Below are 22,615 nucleotides of genomic sequence, written 5' to 3'. Positions count from 1 at the left end.
ATCTCCAAATCTCTTCCAAAGATTTGGAGAGCTTCGAATCAATTTGAACCTTTTTACTGGTCTCTTGATTCGATTTGGATTTGGCCACCAAATTGGGCCGAATCGCCTCCGAATCGAATCAGCACCCAAAGCTTTGCACAGCTTTAATGTTAACAGAGTGTTTTGAATACAGTTCTCTATAGTTGTGGGAAAGTGTTTGCAGTGGTGACTTTGAAGGCTCCGGAGCTGCCTTAGTTAACACTTACCTCTGATTGCAACCAACTGGATTTGATGGCCTAGGAAGCCTACCAGTCCTATGACCCTGAACAAGTATTAAATCCTTAAATCCTTCTCCAACCCTTGCAGTACATTAACTTTTAAGTATTCTAAAATTAAAATCTATATAATGTGTTTACTTTATATGTAAGTCCCTCCTGAATTAACAGCCATCTTCCCAATTCCTTCAGACATGTGTCTGTATCTTTTTTAAGTCCCACTAAGGAGGGATCCCACTACAGTACTTTATGCCCAGAAAGTAACCCACCTCTGCATATGTAGAATCTTGCAACCCTAAACTCTTAGAAACTTGACTCGCAGCATTACCTCTGAAACGAGAACCTTGCTGGTACATCCTTTTTACAAAGGATAATATAGCATCAATTTAAACTACACATGGGCTGCAAAGCTACTACAATTGGGAGACTCCCAGATTTTGCTAAACTTCATTTGTGGGGATGGATGGTAGAGACCCTTTTCTAACAGAAACTACTCCCACTTAAGTGGACAAACATAATGGAAAACTAATATTTTTCCATGCTTGTCCCAAAAGCCAATATTCAGATTCCCCTTCAGCAGCTGAAGCCATTCAAAAATATATGCACTGTAAATGCGACTGGAGATGCCAGTTGCAAGGGATGTGGCAAATGGAGAGTTAATAGTTCCAGAAACGGGAACTTCTTGACTGATGTCATAAAAAAGGAGTTCTTGAGCAAGCGCAAATCAGATTGCAGATACTTGTTATCTGTCACAACGGCTTATTTCAATATGGTATCCTAAGAGCTCGCAAACAGATGATGACCCTAACCTTTTTGCTCCAGAATTTTTGTGCATATTTACTTGTGCCAGCACCCCCCATATTTTAAGTATTTATAAGGTAGTCCAGGACATGTGTTTTACTGAGATAGCCTAAACTAGCTGGTGGCAATTATCTTTCATCTTCCCAGGTATTTTGTCCAGTGAGCAACTGCTTATCTTCACTGAAAGGTCTCACATGCAGGGTACTGAGGAGTTCCATTACCATCCTACTGGTTCCCTCACTGGAGGAGAGTAACACATTTTAGGCTGAAGTAGCTTCAGGCCACAATACATTTTAATTACAATCAAATAAACCCATGGTACAATGCAAAATTCATCCTGTAGCAGCATGAATCATAGTTACATTTTAAATATTACAATTCAAAAACAGCATTTTTGCATGAATGTATTTACGATAAAGCTTATTCTAGTCTACAGCAAATAAAACATTTAATTGTTTACCTTGCCTGGATATTACTTGTACACTAAGCTGCACTGTTCCATCTGTTTTCACTCCTTGGTCAAAGAGACTGCGATCTGGGTCCAGCTTAATAAGGAGATTTAAAAAAAAATTATTAGCATCACAAAACATTCAGAAAGTTTTCTTGTATGTTAAGTGCTATACCTTAAAATCTGCCAGGCTTTCAGAGAATATAACTAGAGAAATCAACTTTTTAAAAATTAAGACTGCATGAATAATGCACTCTTTATCTAGATAAATAAAAAGGTCTCTTTACAACCATTTAGACAAATTATTCCTCTACACTCATCTCTGAAAATATTACTTCAACTAATTAAAAGAGTTTCAATGTAGAAGAATAACGCTTAAAGGGACTCTTTCAACCCGGGGTCACATGAGACCAAAAAAGTTTCCAGGAATCATACCCCTGGCACTTGGATGTTTCTCAATTTTTATTGACGTAGTTCTGGACTATGTTTTCCCTCCCTAATGCTCTTGATAAACCTCAGCACACAGATGAAATAGTTAAACTACAGAAAAATAATACGTTATCAAATAGCAAAGGAAAGAAAGTAAAATACCTCTTTCTGATCCAAACTGGTAACTGCAACAATACATTTAATATTTTCACACAAAAGTGTCATTTCTTTTTAAAGTTTACAATATTCTGTTAGCAAAGCTACTTAATGGTTTGCCCCAGGACAGTGATTAAAAACAGTTGCCTAGACAACCTTTGCTTCCTTAGCTATACAACCCTGGAAATCTTACATCTTGCCACACCAACTTTGATTAATCTCTGAATGCATCTCTGACAAGGACTAACACCCTTCATTGCATTACAACACTCTTCTCTCATGTAGATTAACCTTTTTGTAACAAAGCATGCGTCACAACCATATATCCAAAAATGTACAATAGAACTGTTTTTTTCTAATGCAACCAAGTTCAAAGCAACATACCACCTTTTAGCCACTGAATGGAACACAAGAGGGGTGACAGATGGAGGAAGGGACATTTTTATCAGAGTCTAACTACCTGGGCTAGGTACAGACATTACATTTTTATTGGTATAAGTGATTGGAAACCAGTCTACATCTGTACCAAAAAAGTGGTTTGGCACTCAAAGTTGGTCTATATCCGTAAAAGAAGTTTGGCGCACAGACTGGTTTAAAAATGGTAGAGCCTGGTGTAAGATTTGCCCCCACTCCACCACCAAAGGGAAATTGTGTGTTCTGTTCATACCGATCTAAACTGTGCCGCTTACACAAAACTGCCTAAATCAGATTTGATTGCGCCTCAGGTTTTTTGAATACCTGCATCTAGCCTTGGTGTCCAGAAGATCCTGTGATGAGAGCTAAAAGCTCCAATCACTCACTTGTCACTTGTAATTGTTACATGGAACAAGCTCAGAGCTGTTTTCACTGGATCCGAATCCTTCTATGTCAATAAAAATACCTTTTTCTGCTTCTCTCTCTCTCTAGCAAGAGGAAAATTGATTTTTCTCATCACCTATTTCCATTTTACATGCTGGTAAAATGTAGTAGATTCTGGGAACATAATGATGACATTCATTAGAAAAAAAAAAATTTCTACTAAAAGAGTGCCAAATTATTTTTTTGGCTCTATAGGGTGCCTCCTCTTTCTCCTCCTTTCACCATCACAATATCAAATAAGAGACTAAAAAGGGAAGATGGAGTCGATTTCTCATCACAATCCTAAATGGGGCCCAGCAAAAGTAGAAATGTTCTTTTTACACAATAGCCTTTCATGACTGCCCTTACGTCTGCCTTGGAAAAATTAAATTAGCAAAACAAAAATACTATTCACTATGGAGAATTTTACTATGTTTACTAATGTTTTCATTGTGCTACTTCCAAATACAACATTATCAGTTAGTGTTGCATCTTTTAGCTTTCTTAGTTGTGACTTTAAAGATACAGAAATTTTCATGTAATCCTTTAAAACCCATTTTGCAATATATTCACCATTTCTAACTATTTATCACTTGCACATCACCATAAAGGAAAAAAAACAGGATAATGAAAGGGGTCTAAAAAATGAGGTGTAACAAGGTTAAAAAAATCAGGTCTAAATTAATATAAAAAAGGGGAGGGGCAGGAAAAGTAATTTGCAGTTTTAGTAAACAAAGTTTCACATTTCCCCTGAGTTCTAAAGTAACAATATAAAGTTAACTCTCTATAACAGGAATTATTCTCTCAGGGTTTCCCTATGTCAGCACTATTCCCATGGAACAACTCAACTGAAATACACAAAAATAAAGCTTAGTTTCTGACAGTTACTACCCCACCATAATAACATCACATACAACTTCAGGTAGATACAAATTTTAATTTGTATGTTAATATCCAATCATGTCCTGACTAGCTTGATGCTTTTTCTATAAAATATATTTGATCTTGTAATTATGCTAAAGTCATTAAGTAACACACCTTTATAAGAAATATAACTAAATATATCCAGTGAGTGTTCTTCTGTTAAGCTACCCATATTCAACTTTAAGGACTTAGGCTAGCAAGATGACATATTTTCGTATATAAGATTCTGCTATTCAGTTTTTCCACTTTTTTTCCTGAGAAACCACATACTTGTAATTATTTTGCAAACTCAAAAATATTTTAAGCAAGGCCTACCTAAAGAAGGAACTCAGAGTGATCGCACGCTCATCTACTACATAAGATAAACACAGCCTAAACAAAGTCCATTATTTCCTCTGCTGAGTAACTGGAAGGAAACCACTTTTAGCACCAGGAACCCCCATCTTTCAGTCAGTGCAATACAGCATGTATTAGTGTCTCCACTTACACATACAGCAATAATCTGGTAGAGAATAACCCAATGGGTATGCCAATATACATTCTTCCTACGCAGTGAACCATGACTATGCATCACACTTTCAGCTTCACAAGAACATGTCATGAAATTATTATTATTTTTGAGAAGTATGCCTAGAAATATCAGCAAACAAAACTGTTGTAAGTACTTTTCTCACTTCTGGATTCAGGACGCCTGAAAACAATATCTCAAAGAAACACTGGCATTGTAGGAAACAATCAAGCTATTTGATTTTAAGTATAGTATGAAGGGTAGTGTAGTTATTTTCAGAATCATGCCTCTTCCCCACCCCCGCCTCAAAGCTTGATGATTCTTTCATTCAGAAAATTCTCACAGAAACCCTGAAAGTCATTCAGTTTTATTTGCAGTGAATTAGTAATCAGAGTACATGTATTAAACAATATCAAGCTGACGATGAGCCAGACATTTGCAAGATTAGACCCCTAACTGGAACCTATGTACCAAATAAAACATATTATACTCTAAGCCAACATCAGAGCAGAAGGAAGGGATTGAATATACAGAAATGTTCTCAAAGCAGAGTTCTCAAATGCAGTTTTTCAAACCCTCTTTGCTTTACCTGGATATCCTGTAGGCAGATTTCATGTGCATCCAAGGAACACTGTAGTCTTGGTTCCAACAACTTCTTAAGATTTCCAATTGGTTCATTGATGTCAATAGCCTGGCTCACAAATTCTGCTGTGGTGTATGTCTGCTCAACAATGCTTAAAAACCAAAAGAATATAAGAATTGCTAAATGAACATAAAGACAGCTTTCAAAATGCAGTAACTATGAGTTTCAACCAGAGCTGGCCTCAGAGAAAACGGCACCCTAGGGGAACTCCTATTTTGGTGTCCCTTCCTCCCTCCCCCGCCCCCAAGTCAGCAGCACTGCTGTGGCAGAGGCAGGGACACAGATCGCAGTCCAGTGGGGAAGCTGAGTAGTATGGTGTGCCAGGTAAGTACCCTGCTGCTCCTAGCAGATGGAGGCAGGAAGCGGGCTAGGTACTGCTCTTCCAGCCAGAAGCGGGGATTGGCTGGGACAGTGGAAGAGAGTTGCTGTGAGCATGAGCTGCTCACACGTGTTTGCATGCGTGTGCGTGGCGCCCCCCTGACCACAGCACTCTGGGTGGCTGCTCACCGCTAAGGCCACCTCTGGTTTCAGTACTAATACAAATGGTAGCTAGTTAAAAAAGGATTAAGAATTTAACCTACACAAAAGCCAATGATAACTTCTGAAATGTTTATATTGTACTGAAAGCTGCTGTCATCTTGGACAGACAAAGAATACTGTTACATTCAACTCCAAGTGATTTAAGAATCATTCTAAAGAAATCCTAGCTTATTCTGAGCAAAAAAATGAATGAACAGGAGGAATAGGATCTTCTAAAAATATTAAAACTACTTTCTGATAATTATTTAGTACAGATTAAGTTATCAAAAATCTATTAGCTCTAAGTAACTTGCAAGTAGTGTGTATGTAATAAGCATTCTACTTTTCAGATGGAAGAGTACATTTATAGTTTTAGTATCCGTTCTTAAAATGTTTAAGAGCTACACCTAATTAACTTTTTTTTAAAGTTTAAGATCAAAACAAGTTGCATGTACAAGCTGAGAAGAGTAGGAAAAAAGCTGCTCTCAATGCTTTAAAATGAAGTACTCCTCATTTTTTTCTGATGACAATTATGTAATTATGTTATGATCAATATAAACTGGATTTCTGCTCCTTTGCACTTCAGGTATCTGCAACACTGCTGCTCTTTCAGTAAACAAGTATTGTATAAATTAAGTGTAATGGAAAGAAACATACCTACATGAATCACTTTAACAGTCCAGTTACCAAATAGAGAAAATTTTACTTAACGTAAGAATACCTGTACTGGATTAGACAAGTAGTCAGAATGCTTTCTCTATTTCACTAAATGTCTGTGTGTAACAGGACCAAAAATAACCAGGAGTTTTCTATGCACTCTTCTCAGCATGATGTGGTATTCTGTATACATATATCATAGTTCCATTAACATCTTCTCCAAAATATCAGTCTTCATATCTTCAAAACTGTCTAATCCATGGCAGCCAAGAAAAAACTTTCAATTTTGGGCACTCAACTAAAAATCCTCACTATTTCTTTTTTCAAATAAAATTACTGAAACAGAACATTATGGAAAGGAGAATGACTGATTTATAGGACTAAAAATGAAGCTATATTTTATCCAGTTTTCTCTAAACTCTTATGATTTGTGCTTTGGTGACCAGGGCTGTATACTGAATAGATATTTTTATAAATGACACCCAAGCCTCTTTCCTGAGTGGTTATTTGTGATACAACTGGCAATGAGATACAGCAGTTTAAAGAATTCCTTCCAGTGTGCATTGCAATGCATTTGCTTATCTACTAACAAGATGCCTAACTTCCAAGTTTCATTATGTTCCTTTAATGTTCACCACTCTTCCAGTTCTGACTAATCTATATAATTTGCATCTTCTGCAGATTTGATCATCTTGCTGCTCATTCTCTTATTTAAATCACTAATTATTATAATCAAACCGCAAACTTAGAATGGGTCCTTGGGGATTATATAAACCCTTCACAGCTAAGACTGCAATCGACTTGCGAGTTAAAAGCCATTGTTTAGATGCTGCTTAAAATTTTGGCCAGATTTACTAAGAAGGTCAAGGAAATTTATCTTCCAAGATTGAAGAGAGATACAAGTTTGAGTCATGAGTAATTTACATATATATACTCTGACAAGATATATTCTCTCTCAAAATGAAGCAGATGTATTTGAAGAAAATAAGATAGTAACTAAGCAGCTTTTAAAACTATCTTTATCTTATGAACAGTGCTTAGATAACTGAATAAAATGGCATGGAAATCACACAAAACGTTGGGTTTTTTAATTTTTTACCACTTTTATAATACATATCCCTTTGATCAATTACAACAAAAAATATGAAGTGCAAAATATTGCGGTCAATGGTTAAAAACAGTAAACTTTAAAAATAGTCAGTTCTGAAAAGTCAGTGAAACCGATACTAACTTCGACCCTCCCCATAAAAAACTCAAGGTTACAGAATCATGAAGTCATATATTGGAAGAAATAACCATTTCCCAAAATCACCATGCATCCTGCAGCTGGTGGAACATGGAAATGCAAACTTTCCAAACAAGGTCACTGAAGGAGGTGGGCAGAATAGTTTAAAGCATCTCACTAAGCATATATAGGAAGTTTGTGGCAAAGGTGGAAACAGAATTCTGACCTCAAAGACAGATACACATTTCACTAGCAGATAGTCTTTTTTACTTCCTCCACCCCCGCCCCCCTTAACTGAAGATAATGCTTACACAATTTGCTTTAAAAACATCAGATAAAAGAACTAGAGATGTTCAAGGAAGCCAGGAAATATTAGGAAACACCCATTTTTGGGGACAAAGCCCATCCAACAACAGGCTCTACAGCAGCAGTTCCTGTTCTCCACACAGAGCTCTGCTGACCTATTTATCCTATTTTATTTTTTTTAAACATACTTTTTATATTTACACAAACAGAAAAAAAATATTAAAGGGAAAAAAGGCCAAAAAGCCTTATTCCAAAACCCAGTTAAGGTTTTTTTCCATTTTCATGTTACTTACAAAGCTCAGGAACTGAAAACAAAGAAGTTAAATAGTTAATGGTTAAAGTCTTACCTTCCTGTCTCAACCATTTTGTATTAGGAATGCTCAATTCCCAGCCTACGGGCCAAATCTGGCCCTTGGTTCTATGTCACTGAGCCCGGAGGGCTCCCCCAAGGGTCTGGAAATGTGATGGTGGTAGAACAGTGGCACTGGTACCTCACTGCCCAATTTCCACACCTATGGGGAGTTTTGGGTCCTGCACACTGGATTGGGTGCCTGATCCCAGTGCACAGGGCTGAGCAAGGACAGCACCATGCCCCAGGGCCTGATCCCACCACATGGAGGGCAGGAGGTGATGGTGGTGCTGGGCCACAAACCCAGTGTATGATGTGGGGGAAGGCAAGTGCCAGCCCCCCAGGACCCAATCCTGGTACACAGAGCAGGAAAGGAGTGGTGCTGGACCCCAAGGCCCAAACCTGCCCATAAACTGGCCTCATCTGGCCCTCAGGGCCAGAAGTCTGAGCACCACTGATTTATAATATTGTATGTAAAAGACATATATTTTATCACAATACAATAATTATAACATAAAATATCATCTTTTATTATAAAGCATTAAAAATAAAATCATTTTGAAAAGAAGGCTTTTATGTTTAAGTCCTGTGGACTGGCCTTAAAAATAAATCCAACTAAAGGCAGATAACCAAAAAAACTGCATTCCTATCATCTGTTTAACTATTCTGAAGGAATGTTGGAAGATAGCTTTCATCTATGCAGCTATAATACACTAAAAACCTGCCATCATTAAACGTGTTGGAGTTACAATTCTTATTTTGCTTTATATGCTGCTATAAATTTTCTGTATTTGCTTATTTTGCTTTGTATGTTGCTTTATAAGTGAGATACAGGCTATTCCATAAATAATACATTCATGGCATTTGTAATCAACAATAAGTTGATGACGATCCAAATGCTTGCACTATTGTTTGATCAAATTTGGTTTTGAAGGTCCTTTTAGCATGACAGGCATAACTACAGAAAATAATTAATTCTGGGTGTTGGTAGTGGGGATGATGTTCAGGGAGCCTCGTTTTCTCTGATAAGAAAAAATCCAATTTTCTGATATGTGTGTGCGTGTAGTGGTGTTTCATTTTAATCATTCACCACTTTAATCACAGAAAAATGTGAATTTTGGCGGGGGGGGAGGGAGTGTTAAGTCAGAAAACGTGGGATTTTTTAAATCAAGGAAAACCAGGATCTCTGGTGATATTGCTGTTAAAGTATCAAAAATAGTTCCTGTAACCAAAATCCTTCTCTCCTCTGTTCATACACAGGAGGAAAATTGCTTGCCGTGGGAAAGGGCTGGAATGTTGGAACCAGAAGACCCCACCGCAGTTGGGAGAACTTTGTTAAGTCCTAACCTCCCTCCAGGGGAAACTTGGGACAGCAACAAGATAAAGCAGGAACAAGGCCTTAGCAGAGTATGACAGTGAAATGGTGGCAGGGAAGGGAGGGTGAGCTGAAGAAAGGTAAAAGCAGCAACAATGAATAAGCTAGAGAGATAATAGGCTGAAAGTTCACCCAAAAGGTAAGAATGATGCTGACAGCCTCTACACAAATCTAGCAAAGCAGGTGAGCTGTTGCCCATCCCATCTTTCATTTACTGATTTTCTCCTCTAAATCTTCAAGGAGTCAATTCTTGCCTGCAAGGCAGACATCAGTCCTGATAAAGGCTTAATGGGAATCGGGGGTAGTAATATTCCAGGACTTGTAAGTATTGTGATTGTCACCACAGCTTCCAAAAACTGAAGACGTGACTATCAACCCCATTTTTATATATAAAAAGGAAAAACAGAAACAGCAGAATAAATTAGTAACCTGCCTAGGAACAGTAGTCAATGAATGAAGCCTAAACTCCTATGGTAGGGAATAGGCATAAAAAAATCACTTTTACAGTGTCTACATTTTGTAATTGATGAAACTTTTCACATTAAAAATAAAAATATGTGTGTACTTGAAAAGGCCCAAAATTGCTATATAAAGAGTATATAGCAATTGGCCTCCCAGAATCTTGAAAAACTGACCTCAATTTTATCAATAGCGCAAATGGGCTGGCTACAGTGACACAGGGTCATCCTGTATAGTTTTATGGAGCTGGCTTCTCTGCTTACAAGCAGAGGGAACATTAAAAAATACAAGCGTTTACTCAGTTTGTGAGAAACATAAAACACTTGGAGTTCAGACTTAGGGGGGGGCTACCATGTTGCTCAGAAATAAGATTGTCTCCAAGGAAAAGGGACTAATATCTGAGGTGAGCTCTTGAAAAGTAAGTCATGATTACTTATGCTTGAAAGTAAAGACTGAGGCAATCAAACAGAAAGAGATTTGAACGGGAAAATGAGAACTAATTTAGAGCTGAAGCCAGTCAAACTGGTGTTTCAAGCAATACTGTTTCTACTGTTAATATAATGGATCAGTTATCTTGCCTTTCTGCTTTATTTAGAAGTTTTTGGGTGGCATGACTGGCACTGATGGAGAAGTGAGGGAGGGCTGGACTTGGATGCTTCCATGTTGGGTACAAAGGGATATGCTGAAGTTTAAGGGCTTGCAAAAAACACAAACAGGGTTATCAAGAAAGTGAAAGCAAGGTGAAGTATGGGAGAGATGAAACGCATAGAACTAGGAACAAAATGGCAGAGAAACAAGAGAAACAATTATAATTGAACAAAATGTATTTCCTGTTGCACAGTGAGGAAGGTTTTACCTCAAGGCAAAAGGTGTTAGGGGAAAAGGTTAAGCAAGCTGAAGTGAACGTGCTAATGGATAAGACATTTCTGCAATGTGGCAAGAGGGATTAGAAGTTGCAGTAACACATACCAAAAACAGGATACTCCAGGTCATGCTAACACTATTACATCTGCTATTTTTTGGTTTCCTATCTGCATTGGATAACAAACAAGTTCAAGTGACAGCTGTCTAACCTTCCTTTGCCCAGGTCTGAAGCACTGCATCTCCCCACTGAAAACGGCAACAAGACAAACTGATTTCAAATAGCAGCAGCTACTTGAAGCCTTATGACTCAGAGTGAGCACTAATTTAAAATACATACCTTTCTTCTGTGCATTCCTGTTTCTCGGTTCCATCAATTTCTATTTCTATCAGCTCCTCTGTATCTCTCTTAGTCATGGCTAAAACGCTTCAAATACAGACCTGAAATAGAAAAATTGTAGAAGAAATTTCATGAAATATAAACAATTAATAATTGAACATTAGTTTCCCAACAAACATGATCTTTTGCGATAAAGTATGTAACTTAAAAAACGTTTCTATTGCAAATCCAACTCACACAATCAGAACAGTGGGAGGGAAATGTGGAAACTATAAAGTATCTACTAATACTTGTTTATTAATAAGTTGGTGGATGGTTTTGGTAAATTCAGGAATGTAAATAGATGCATATGCACACACTACACAACCTGAGGCAACTTTTATTGTATTTATTTGAATGTTTCCATCCTTGTTGGATGCCGTATGAAGCAATCATGTTCACCCATCATGGGCTGGTAACATTTATATTCTAGGTTGTTGTTTTTAAACACTTTAGGATTTTTTTGTCTAATATTTGCCATGGGCTGCTTTTCAGAGGAATGTGAAAAAAGTGTTAACTATACACTTTTAAGCTTTACATCAATACATAAATTGCATTGACTACATTTCCACTATTATCCCGCTTTAATATTGTGGTTTCTTATAAAGGAATTCGTTTACCATTCATCCATGAAACACCTAATGGCTACGGGATTTTTCATATGTAGTTCTTACTGCTCCCTAATTTCAATGATCAACATGTACACTAAAATTATTTTTGTACCGCCACCTAACAGGCATCTTCTCATCCTTCTCTCTCCCACTCCCTCTCAAGTACATCTTTCAAGGCCCAGAAGACACCACTCAAGTCTATTTGAAATTATTCTTCAAGGGTGGAATGCATTTGAGTAACAGCAACTCAAAAAACAGTGAATTATGGGCTTCCAAAACTGAAGTACATCAAGATCATTTCCACAGCTTCATTTGTTCTCAGAAACACTGCAAATGTGTACCATATCTATAAAGCACTCTGAAACAACAAAGGTTGTTCAAAGGTTGATACAAAGGTATCTTTCATTTTAGGTCCACGCAGAACCTGCAGAATTCAAGAGGAAGCCTAGAAAACAGCATTTCTTCTGGTGAATACATTAGACCTGTGCTCATCACGGACATGCCACAGTCTTTTGGCTCCATGTTAAGATTCTGTTTGACCTGTAAACGCCCAACACTGACTTAGCTTCCACGAGACTGTCACCACAAGCTATTCCACAGTTGTAGATAACAGAAATATCCAATACATTTCAGCAGGGCCCTGAAAAAGGAGGCTGTTTAGCAGACTGTTCTTCAGCAGGGGCCCAGCCTTCCAACCAGCAGCAGCTCATTAGTTAGCTTTCAGGCTTAGCCCTACTTCCTCAAAGCAAAACAGACATGGCAAAGGGCAGGTAGTAAGTGATCAACAACCAGGTGCTGAGTGTCGTATACCTTACGTTGTGGTAACAGATGCATTACTGTGAATGGGTAGAGTCTGTCTGTATTACTAACTGCATTTTAAAGAGAGGCTCCCAGAATCAGGGTGGAAGCTCTTCTCGGCTTCCCACAGAAAAAACGGGACACTTTGTGTGCGTTTACACAGCCTCCAAGGCAAAGGGGATGCTAGGCGCTGGAGGCGCATTGGGAACACAGATGTTAGGACAGCATAAGCATCTGGAAAATACCCCTAATGTTTCTAGGGCTGTGAGCATGGAGCAAAGCAGTAGTGTCTCAGCGGAAGGAAATGACAGGATAAGGAGCAACAGTTTCCAGTTGCAGCAAGGGAAGTTTAGGTTGGATATTAGGAAAAACTTTCTCACTAGGGAAGTGGTGAAGCACTGGAATGGGTTACTCAGAGATAATGGACTCTTTGGTGGTTTTTGGTTAGACAAAGCCTTGGCTGGAATGATCTAGTTGGGGATGGTCCTGCTTGGAGCAGGGGGCTGCACTGGACCACCTCCTGAGGTCCTTTCCAGCCCTCATTATCTATGCTCTTATCCCCCTGTGGCTCAAGGCTGCCCCCTGCCCCAGGGGTACACAGAAGATTGTGTGCAGGGTTGCTTTGACCAGGGCTATTCCTGCCTCAGAAGAACAGGAGGCCCCTTCTACGCCCGCTTCTCTACGGCTACAAACAAGAAGCACTGAGGGCCGGGTCCAGCCGCCGCCTCTAGCTGACAGCTCCGCAGACAGGCGCGGCCCCAAGCGCCTTCCGCTTCCTTCCACTTCCCTCCTTTCGGGCCCTCTGTGCGTGTGGCTGCTTCGCTCAGCCCCGGCTCGGGCGGGCCAGCTGCCCCACACCCGCTGAGCGCGGCAGCACCGCGGGCACCACCAGCGTTTCGCGCCCTGAGGCGCGGCCGCCGCCGCCGCCGCCTGCTGCCCTCCCTCGGGCGGGACGCAGCTGTGCCCAGGCCCGGGAGCAGGCAGCGGGCGGGGGGCGACGGCCATGGGGCGGCGCGGCGGGCGGAGCGCGGCGGCGGTGACAGCGGCGCAGGCCCCAAGCGCCCCGGCCCCGCCGTTTGAACTCGGAACGGAAATGAGCCGCGCGGTGCCGGGACAAACGGAAACAAAACACGAGGCGCCGCGCGGGCCCGGCCCCCCCCGCCGCCCCGAGCCCGCACTCACACTCACCGCCGCAGGACGGCGGGGCCCGCGCCTCTGCCCCGCGCAGGGGCCTCCCGTCGCCTCGCGGGGGCCGCGCCCAAGGGGCCGGAGCACTCGGGCCTGGGCGGCGAGGCCTGCGCGACGGCCCGGGCAGGGAGGGAGGGAGGGAGCGCGGCCACAGGCGCCCCCCCGACGCGCAGGTGCGAGGACTACAAGTCCCGGCATGCCCCGCGCGCGCCCACCCGCCAATCCGCGGCCGGTGGGGGCGGGGCTTCGCCCCTCACTGCACTTCCCGGCCCTGCCCTGGGACCCGGAAGTCACTCTCGCACTTCCGGTGGTCGTGTGTGGGGCTGTGCGGGCGGCAGTGGTAGCGGCAGTCCCGGGCTTGTCTTTCGCCGGTGGCCGTAGGCTCTGGGTCAGCCGCGCCGGGGAGTGGGGGAGGGGTACCATGGTGTAGCAGAGAATTCCCCTCGTGCCTTGCGTCCGGGCGCTACCCGGCGTGCCGCGCGGGGGGCGGGGCCGGCGCTGGTTGACACTCTCCCAAGGTGACTTGGGGCTGGGAGCGCTGAAGTTCGCGCGTGGCCCCGCTGTACTGGAGGCTGCACCCTCTCGGGGCCTCTCCTTCTAAGTAGTCCTGGGGCGAACGGGGGTGGTTGCCCCTTGGGGAGAAGGGGTTTACGACCGTTAAGGCGGTTACGACTGTTAAAAGTGAGCGGTTCGTTCGCGGCGTTGAAGGGGCCGAGAGGTAGGGGTTGGGAGGGCTCCTGGCCGCGGGGGAGGTCACCTTGCCTGGGAGTGTCTGGCCCGGCCAGCTGCTGAGGAGCACTGAGCCCTGGTGTCACCGTGCCTTTGGAAGCTAGGCTGCGTTTTGCTGTTTAGTTCGGGGAATTCGGCTCTCCATCTTCCTCCCCTGGCTCACAGGAGCTTGGTCTGGCCTCATTTGTGCACAGGGCCTTGTGTGAGGAGCACAGCAAACTTCCAGCAAAAAGCATAAGAGGCGCTTGTTGTGTGTACAGTGGGGCTGAGACTCTTCCCCTGTTCTTTTCCCATTTGTGAAGTAGAAAAAGGAAAGAGTTTGTGAAAGAGCCTCCTTGTTATGTTCTCATTTTTCAGGGTCATCATGGTTCTCCAGCAGATCTTCAGGCTTTCTTCCCTCTTCCGTCTTGCCAATGCCTTGCACTTGCGAAGGAACATTGGGCTTTCTGCCATTGCATTTAACAAGGCAAAGGAGCTGGATCCGGTCCAGAAGCTCTTTGTGGACAAGATTAGAGAATACAGTTCAAAGAGCCAGTAAGTAAATGGCAGTGATTTGGCCACAAATAAAACCCTCTTGATGAGGAAAAGGGAATGGTAAAGAGAAGGATGTAACAAAATGTCAAAATGGAGATTGCTCTCATTAATGGGCATGATTAGGAGTACAGCACTCGTTAGCTAGAATGGGTGGGAGTTTTGAAATGCCTGTTTGGGTGGAAAATAATTGACTTTGTGTGATCAGTTCTAGAAATTCAAAATTTCATCCAACCTTGAGGGCAATCATCTTTTTAGAGCAAGGACTTGGTTTTGGACCTAACTTTCGCTAGTTAGTGCCCTCACTTTTGAGACTGACTGTGTCTTTCTGTGTGGGTCTCTTCATCTCTTTCCTGTTTGGAGCTGTTCTGCAATACAAAAATTAATGGATGCTTCTTGTGTTGTAAGGAGAGGCTGAGTATAACCTGACTGAGCACTTAATCTGAGATGGAAGAGACCCAGGGTAGTGCCCAACTGTTGAGGAGACCGAAGATTCTTCTTAGCCTGTTAGACTCTGTTTCACATTTGTTTGCAAAACACCCTTATTTCCACCCTGATGTGGAATAAAAACAAGATTTTGTAAAGATTGAATTTTTGCTTTTCTGATAACTTTATTGTTAGTATCACTGTGGAAAGTAAGTGGGTCTTCCATTCTTGAAGCCCAAGTGATATCTTTTTTAAACAAAGCTTTTGCCAAGCAACTTGAATGATGCGTAAAGGAATGATAATAAATACATTCAGTTGCAGTTTCCATTTCAGGATTAGTGTTTCCCCTACAATAGTTTAGTAGAATTTAGAGAAATTAAGTGCCCTAATTTGGTTCTTAACAGCCTGCATATTTCTGGATTTATTTGACATCTCTTACTGCTTTATGGAGCCCTATTTGAAAATAGAATCAGAAAATCAGAGTGGGAAGGGACATCAGGAGGTCATCTAATCCAACACCCTGCCCAAAACGGGACCATCCCCAACTAGATCATCCCAGTCAAAGCTTTGTCTAGTTGGGTCTTAAAAACCTCCAAGGATGGAACTTCTACCACACCTCTCTGGCTAACCTGTTCCAGTGTTTTACTATCTTCCTAGTGAGAAAATTCTTCCTGATATCTAACCTAAACTTCCCTTGCTGTAACTTGAGATTGTTTCTCCTTCTGCCATCTGCCACCACCAAGAACAGTTCAGCTTCATCCTTTTTTGAACCCCACTTCATATAGTTGAAGGCTGCAATTAAATCCCCTCTCAGTCTTCTCTTCTCTAAACTAAATAAGCACAATTCTCTCAGTCTTTCCTCATAAGTCATGTGCCCCAGCCCCCTCATCATTTTTGTTGCCCTCTGCTGGATTCTCTCCGATTTGTCCACATCCTTTCTGTAGTGGGGGACCTAAAACTGAACACAGTACTCCAAATGTGGCCTCACCAGTGCTGAATAAAGGGGAATAATCGCTATCCTGGACCTGCTGGCAACACACCTACTAATGCAGCCTAGGATGCCATTAGCCTTCTTGGCAACAAGGGGACACTGCTGGCTCATTCAGTTTGTCAGCTGTAACTTCCAGGTGCTCTTCTGCAGAGCTGCTGCCCAGCCAGTCAGCTCCCATCTTGTACCAGTGCGTAGGATTGTTCCATCCATAGGGCTCATAAGCTTGCTAAGTTGTGCATGAATTGATAACTGGGACAGCTACAGGTGCCTAAAGTATTTTATTTGCTGACCAGACCTTATAGACAAATTTAAAACACATTTTTGGTAAAAATTTCAAATAACGTTTATCTTCTTCATGCTGAACAATTAGGATTTATAACTTTGTTTGATGCTTAAATATTTAAAACAGCTTTTTCACTTTCAGAAGTACCAAACAAAAATATAAATCTCAAGTGCCTTCACTGGATTGATCTTATTTTTGAGATGTAACTGAAACATGGGATTTTCAAACTGGCAGACTAGTTAATTTCAAAGTGCACTTTTGTAATGTAATGTTCATGAAGCTGCATGTGGGTGGTAGTAAACCTAAGTAGCCTACGGGGTTGTTATATTCTAGGAAATGTGTTCTTACTTATGGAAGTTACTTGTGTGTTAGGCTTTTCTTCACCTTATTCCAGTTAACATTTTTGTTTCTGCTAGAGAACTGGAGCCTTCTTTCAGCAGATTACCACTTCAAGAATAGTAGCATCTTGTTTTAAACTCTCAAGTCTCGAAGGATTTGGGATTATTCAGAGTACTAATTGCCAAGCCTCTCTGTTCACAGCTACTTGGGAAGTGAGAGCTTCAGCAGTCCAGAAATTGCAGTCCAGTCTATAGAAGCAGAACATTGTCTAATACTCTCATTGCATGATTCTTTCATTCAGCTCTAAGCTTAATGTAGAGCACACCAGAAGGCAACATTTCTTGTTTTTTTTAAAACATTTGAACTACTTTCTCTAGTTGGGTGTGGCAGTCTCCTATTTGCATAGAATAATCTGTTAAAAGGGAAGATTTTAATGTGAAATGTTTAGAATAAAGATTTTGATCAGAAATGTTGTAATTCTAGGAAAGCAGGGGGTCCGGTTGATGTGAGCCCTGAATACCAGAAAGATATGAATGAAGAAATAATGAAACTTCAGCGGTTGTATGGTGGGGGAGACCTAACCAAATTTCCAGATTTTAAATTTGAGGGTGAGTCTACAGTTTTATGTACAAATTCTACTTTCATAAGCATGCAGGTGAGAAACTCAGTAGTGGGATGGAGACCTTTTTTATTTCCTTGTTGAGGTCTACTGTGAATCAAATGTGTACTTGACTGATTGCAAAAGTAAATGCTTAGTCTTGTTTATTAGCTTGAGTCTCATTTCTAGTAGTCTTTTGCACAGAATTGTAACAAATGGTAGTTGTGTCAAAACTCAGCCAAAAAAGTTAATGACTAGAGTGACAATTGAGTTTAAAGGACACTTGTTTTGAGTTGATGTTACCCCATGCATAGATTAAGAGAACTGGTAAGGCAGCATGAAGAAGCTTATTTTTCTTTTTAGTACTTTATTTGCGAAGTTAAGACTTTCTGTTCAGCTTCCACTTATGCTTTTCACAATATTAATTTCACTCACACCTGGAACAGTTGGCACAAGAATTCTCTAAATAATCATTTCAGCCAGTCCCTATTTTTTTCCCCCTTGGTGTCAGCAGATAAGAGACTTGTAATTCACATGAGTAAATTGACAAGACACTTTCCTCCCCTGTGAAGTAAAAGCATAGTCTTGCAACCTTTTCTTTGCTTTTACTGTTTAATGAAGAGAAGATGAAGCTGCAGCTTAATTTGCAGAACCTCTCTGTAATAAACTTCAGCAGCACAGGCTAGGAAACAGTCACCTTACCGAAATTAAAGCCTTAGTCAAGGTATTACTAATTGTAAAAAGATAAAGGAGAGAGAGAATTGTTTTTATTTCTTTCTTTTTCATTTTTCATATTTCAAAAGCGTAGTTTGCCTGTTTTACAGGTAAGGAGATTTATTTATTATGACAGGTGGGTGTGAATGAAGACATGCTTCTATGTCTTTAAATTGATTGGCTTGGATTCTAAAGAGACCAACATTTTGAGGAACTCTCCAAAATCCAGAAGTACCAAGCTACCTCTTCTTCTCCAGCTTACATTTTCTGAAAACTGCTGTTTGTCTACTCTATACAGTAATACTGATTTCTCCTTTTTTACCAGGAAAACAGTGGTTTTGACCAAATCCCATAATGACAGAATTAAATTAGTGAATAGAATCCAGTGTTTTCTGAAATCTTATGGTTTAGTTGAGAGCCAAATGCCCTCTAGGATTAAGATCCTTGTTTGAGTGGGGTCAGAGTCAGCACACATCTGAACATCTGTGGCTTTGAATTCTTGGACATGAAATGAAGTTTTCCAGTTTACCGTGGGTTTGTTTATATTCAGGTTTCACGACCATATGCTGATAGATTTTGTTTGCCTCTAACATCCGTGAGTGCTTGAAGCCATACTTGCCTAATCTATCATTTCCAAGACAAAAACTAAGCCTTAGTCTGGTGTATAAATGAAGTTATTTTGCTAGTGACCAGCACACATTCTTAATGTGGAAAGTGGCATGTAGCTTTTGTTTGCACAGAACTATTATTAAACAGCCTTGGGATCCATCTAGTTGGGCACATATCTGTTCACGAATCCATTTCTAAGGCTAAAGACTCAGTTTGAACCCTGTCAGGAACACTGCATCTGCAGCTTATCTCAAAGCTATTTTAAAACATGGTGTGTGGTGAAATTGTCTTCCATCTGACATGCTAGCTGTCTGTCATTTTCCACTCTGTGTGGCTGCTATGACGATTTATACTTCAGGTTGGGGTCCCCTTTGCCTGAAAGCTGTTTTTTAGCTGCTTTTCAGCTAATATTGCTTGGGGTAGATCTAAAAAACTAAGTGAAAATCTGATAAAGACTACAACTAGCAACTTCTTAGGTACATGAGGTTTCAGTGCTGTGAGTTGCCATTTTCGGATGTTACATGTTGGATCTATGAAGGAAAATAACTCTTACCTGCTACTATTTTTCTTGGTACAGACCAAACTGAATATATCTATCTTGTCCAACTGTCAGGATTGGTCTTTCTGTGGACATTACACAACATGATGCCGGACACATACGATTAGTGTGGCCCCTCTCTTCACCATGAGGTGAAGCCAGACTAGACTGTCCTCTGCCTTATTGCATATATATTTTTGGAGCATCCCAGGACTTGTGACAAACACCCAGTTCCAATCATGAGTGGTGGGGGATAGTTAGTATCTAGATCCTTCGTGCAGGGGTTTCTGGAGTTAACTCAGCACTGCTCAATACGTGTGTGTATGGGGTCACCATGTCTTGAAATGCTGTTGACTTTGGTGGGGTCCAGCCCAATGAACTGTGGTAAATTGCAAACCTTTAGCTTTAGATTAATATCACGCATAGCTTGTACTGCATATAAGTAGGTGCCAAAGTGCTGTTCAAAAGTGTGTTTATGGAACACCTGCTCTAAAACTTGCAGCGGTTTCCAAAAAGGTAACATAATTTATCCAGAAATGATGTAAGTGTATGAGTACTATGTGGAAATGGTTACAGCCATTTTTAATTTCAAGGTTATTGTTTTCAAATTTGCTCCTTCCTTCTTTGTGCTCGGGGTCCTCTTAAAATCAAGGGCTGTCTTCTATTTGTGTAAATACGGAAGCTATCAGGAAAGTTATTTTGACTGCAGCGGTTTGTCTACCAAGAACTCTTTGAATACAAACAGAAGTGAAAATTCTGCAGAAAAATGAGGCATATAGCTGTGGTGTTGGGAAAGGTCAGGTGTGTTCAGATTCCTTCCCCCCCCCCCCCCTAATTCTTTCATTTTCTTTAAGAGACTCAAAGAGATTCAAAACTCTTTGAGGATTTAACCATATACCATAATGGTTTAATGGATTTAACCATTGAAGTAATATACTTCACTCCTTTAAAGTAGATTAGAGTTTAAAATTAGCCTTTCTGTATCTGTATACACATGGCAGTTTGTTTTTTAAGGTAACTTGGGCTAGAAAGACTGGTATATGTTCTCATCTAATGTTTTTCTCAACGGCATTCTGACCAAGGATCTTTACAGTAATTACAGTTAAATGTCTCCTTCCTGATGCATGTAATGACTAACTTGGGAAAATGCTGCACACGCTACAATTACTTGTTTGCTAAATGTCCCTCTGCACCACTGTTTCTTTCAATCCTTGATTACAAATAGCTGTTATATGTAGTTACCTGCTGATAACATTTTTGTAAACGTGTCCTAATAACTTTAATTTGTTAGAATAGGGATGTGTGGCTCTGAATAGTATTTGAAGTTTGAATAACCTGAAAATAATGTGACTTTCTTTTCTCCTCTTAGAACCCAACTTGGAAGCAGCTCAGAAGTGATCTTGGAACCCTGGGTTTTCCAAGCAGCAGTGTTTTCTCATGGAACTGTTGTTGGATAGGCTGGCAGTTGTAACATAATAAATGTTGTGGTTCACTTTCACATGCTTGTACTTTAAGAACTGTGGTATAGATTCTAAACTCAACATAACATGTTTCTAATCTTGCAAATAGCCATATTCAGTAAAACTCTCCCTTAGAAATCAAAAATGCTAAAATGTGCTTGGAAGTCTCATCTCTTGTTTAAGATTACATTAATTCTTAAACGTACAAAGAGGGATACAAAAAATAGCTTTGTCTTTTAAAGCTGTCAGTATATGCCTTTACGTATGGATCAACTACCTGTGATAAACGTCAGAGAAGTACAATAAAACATGTAAGTAAAGCACTCCTACATCCATGTGGCTGTTCCATATTATATTATTGCAGTAGTGAAGGTCTGAAGACTTCTGTGAGCTTAAATGGAAGCTTCTATGTAACTGCACATGCGAGTTGAACTGATTTAGACAAATTGGTACATTGGCCTCTTCTGCAGGCTGCCATCTTTGGAATTTGAATCTAAACTTTCTAGCCCTTACTGTTTTAGAAAAGCCCATTATCATATCAAGCTTAAGCTACTTGTATCTGCTCAGAAACACTATGGAGTGTGGGGGAGGAGGAACTGACTGACTACTGTTGGCCTCTTACTAGATTGCTGTAGAATCTAATTACTGAACTGTTATAAGCCTTGGTTTGGGTCAGAGTGTAGGTCTCTTTCACCACCACCACCCCTTCTCTCCTCCCTCCCACAGCTGGGGCTTGGAAGATCTCTAGGTCTACTGAAAATTTCTTATTCCTAGACTGTACTTCCTCTACAGCTTTAACAAATTCTTCCTCAGAATCTTGCCAAACCTTTATAAGCCTCTTAAAGATGTAGATGAGAGATGTGAGCAAACGGGCCTTATACATGGATCAACTATTAAAATTTAATGCTAATCCTCTTGGCAGATGAGAATGTTGTATACAAGTAACTTGTTTTCCAGTGCCCTTGAGAATTCTTAGAGAAGGTAGTTAACTAGGTTAGTCTAGTTAGAATAGAGCGGCTTTGGTTACCAGTAACTGGTTCACAGAGGCATGAGCTTTAATAGGCAACAGCCTTTAGATGCTTTGAACAGACTGAAGAAACAGGCTATTGCCTATGAAAGCTTCTATGAACCAGTTAATCTCTAAGAAACCACCCTGTTCTACCTTCTGCTTGGAAGTCCCCAGGAAAAGCAGGGTTACCTCCACTTTATCAGATTCCTGGTATAGGCAAGTTTCCCTTAGCTTGAACTTCTAAATATGTCCAGAATGAATATTTCAGCTCCTGTGCCCTTCTTGTAGCTTTTACTCCTGACAGGTGAGAAACCAGTTTTCCATGAAGGGGGCTAATGTCTTGTATAGCATACTTGAACATAACTATAAAGGTAATCTCTTTTTGACTGCTTTTAAGTCCACAGTGTGATTCTTCAGAATGTCAGTCCAGTACATAAATGAAAGAGATGAAGAGTGAAGGGTTGCAGATTCTTGGTGGAGTTAACATCTTAGCAAAGCTGCATCATTTATAAGCACTCTCCTATAATGTTGTGGGACAGCATATAAAACCCTTGCCAAGGAAAAAAGGGGGATAGGAAGAACATGTTTGACGGTATGGTTTCTTTAATCTCCCAAAGATTGGGAAGAGGGTAGAGCACGTACAATGTACTTGGTTGAGGGG

General features: G+C 40.7%; 2 protein-coding genes across 7 annotated transcripts in view; one reads left to right on the top strand and one right to left on the bottom strand.

Moving 5' to 3' along the window:
* The window catches only part of GABPA (GA binding protein transcription factor subunit alpha), a 41,826-nt gene extending 27,928 nt beyond the window's left edge, over positions 1-13,898 (bottom strand). The window contains exons 1-4 of one of the 3 annotated variants that reach the window (XM_059720658.1): positions 13,728-13,898; positions 11,092-11,192; positions 4,947-5,091; positions 1,516-1,600 (exon numbers count right to left, since the gene is read on the bottom strand). In XM_059720658.1, the coding sequence (XP_059576641.1) occupies positions 1,516-1,600; positions 4,947-5,091; positions 11,092-11,168 (307 nt within the window). In that variant the 5' untranslated portion in view covers positions 11,169-11,192; positions 13,728-13,898. Of the gene's footprint in view, positions 1-1,515; positions 1,601-4,946; positions 5,092-11,091; positions 11,193-13,721 lie in introns of all 3 variants that reach the window. The other 2 variants (XM_059720657.1, XM_059720656.1) reach the window with 2 other exon arrangements.
* Positions 13,899-14,006: 108 nt separating this feature from the next.
* ATP5PF (ATP synthase peripheral stalk subunit F6) lies at positions 14,007-21,274 on the top strand. 4 transcript variants are annotated; one of them, XM_006264129.4, is made up of 4 exons: positions 14,007-14,115; positions 14,814-14,990; positions 17,510-17,634; positions 20,855-20,983. In XM_006264129.4, exons 2-4 carry the CDS (start codon positions 14,821-14,823, stop codon positions 20,881-20,883), a joined length of 324 nt encoding a protein of 107 aa, XP_006264191.1. In that variant the 5' UTR covers positions 14,007-14,115; positions 14,814-14,820; the 3' UTR covers positions 20,884-20,983. The 4 variants fall into 4 exon arrangements, with proteins under 4 accessions (XP_006264191.1, XP_014454651.1, XP_014454649.1 ...); XM_014599165.3 differs by having other exon boundaries at positions 14,028-14,104; positions 20,855-21,274; XM_014599163.3 differs by lacking the exon at positions 14,007-14,115 and adding an exon at positions 14,141-14,245.
* Positions 21,275-22,615: the final 1,341 nt, after the last annotated feature.

The sequence above is a fragment of the Alligator mississippiensis genome, chromosome 1, assembly GCF_030867095.1.
Source record: "Alligator mississippiensis isolate rAllMis1 chromosome 1, rAllMis1, whole genome shotgun sequence".
Taxonomy (NCBI): domain Eukaryota; kingdom Metazoa; phylum Chordata; order Crocodylia; family Alligatoridae; genus Alligator; species Alligator mississippiensis.
Note: the sequence above shows the minus strand (reverse complement) of the source record. Positions and strands in the feature narration are given on the sequence as shown.

Excerpts from the sequence above, each read along its gene's own strand:
- ATP5PF (XM_014599165.3), top strand. The coding sequence starts at position 14,821 with ATGGTTCTCCAGCAGATCTTCAGGCTTTCTTCCCTCTTCCGTCTTGCC. Across the intron at positions 14,991-17,509 it reads GAATACAGTTCAAAGAGCCA|GAAAGCAGGGGGTCCGGTTG; the intron begins GTAAGTAAATGG and ends TTGTAATTCTAG. Across the intron at positions 17,635-20,854 it reads TCCAGATTTTAAATTTGAGG|AACCCAACTTGGAAGCAGCT; the intron begins GTGAGTCTACAG and ends TTCTCCTCTTAG.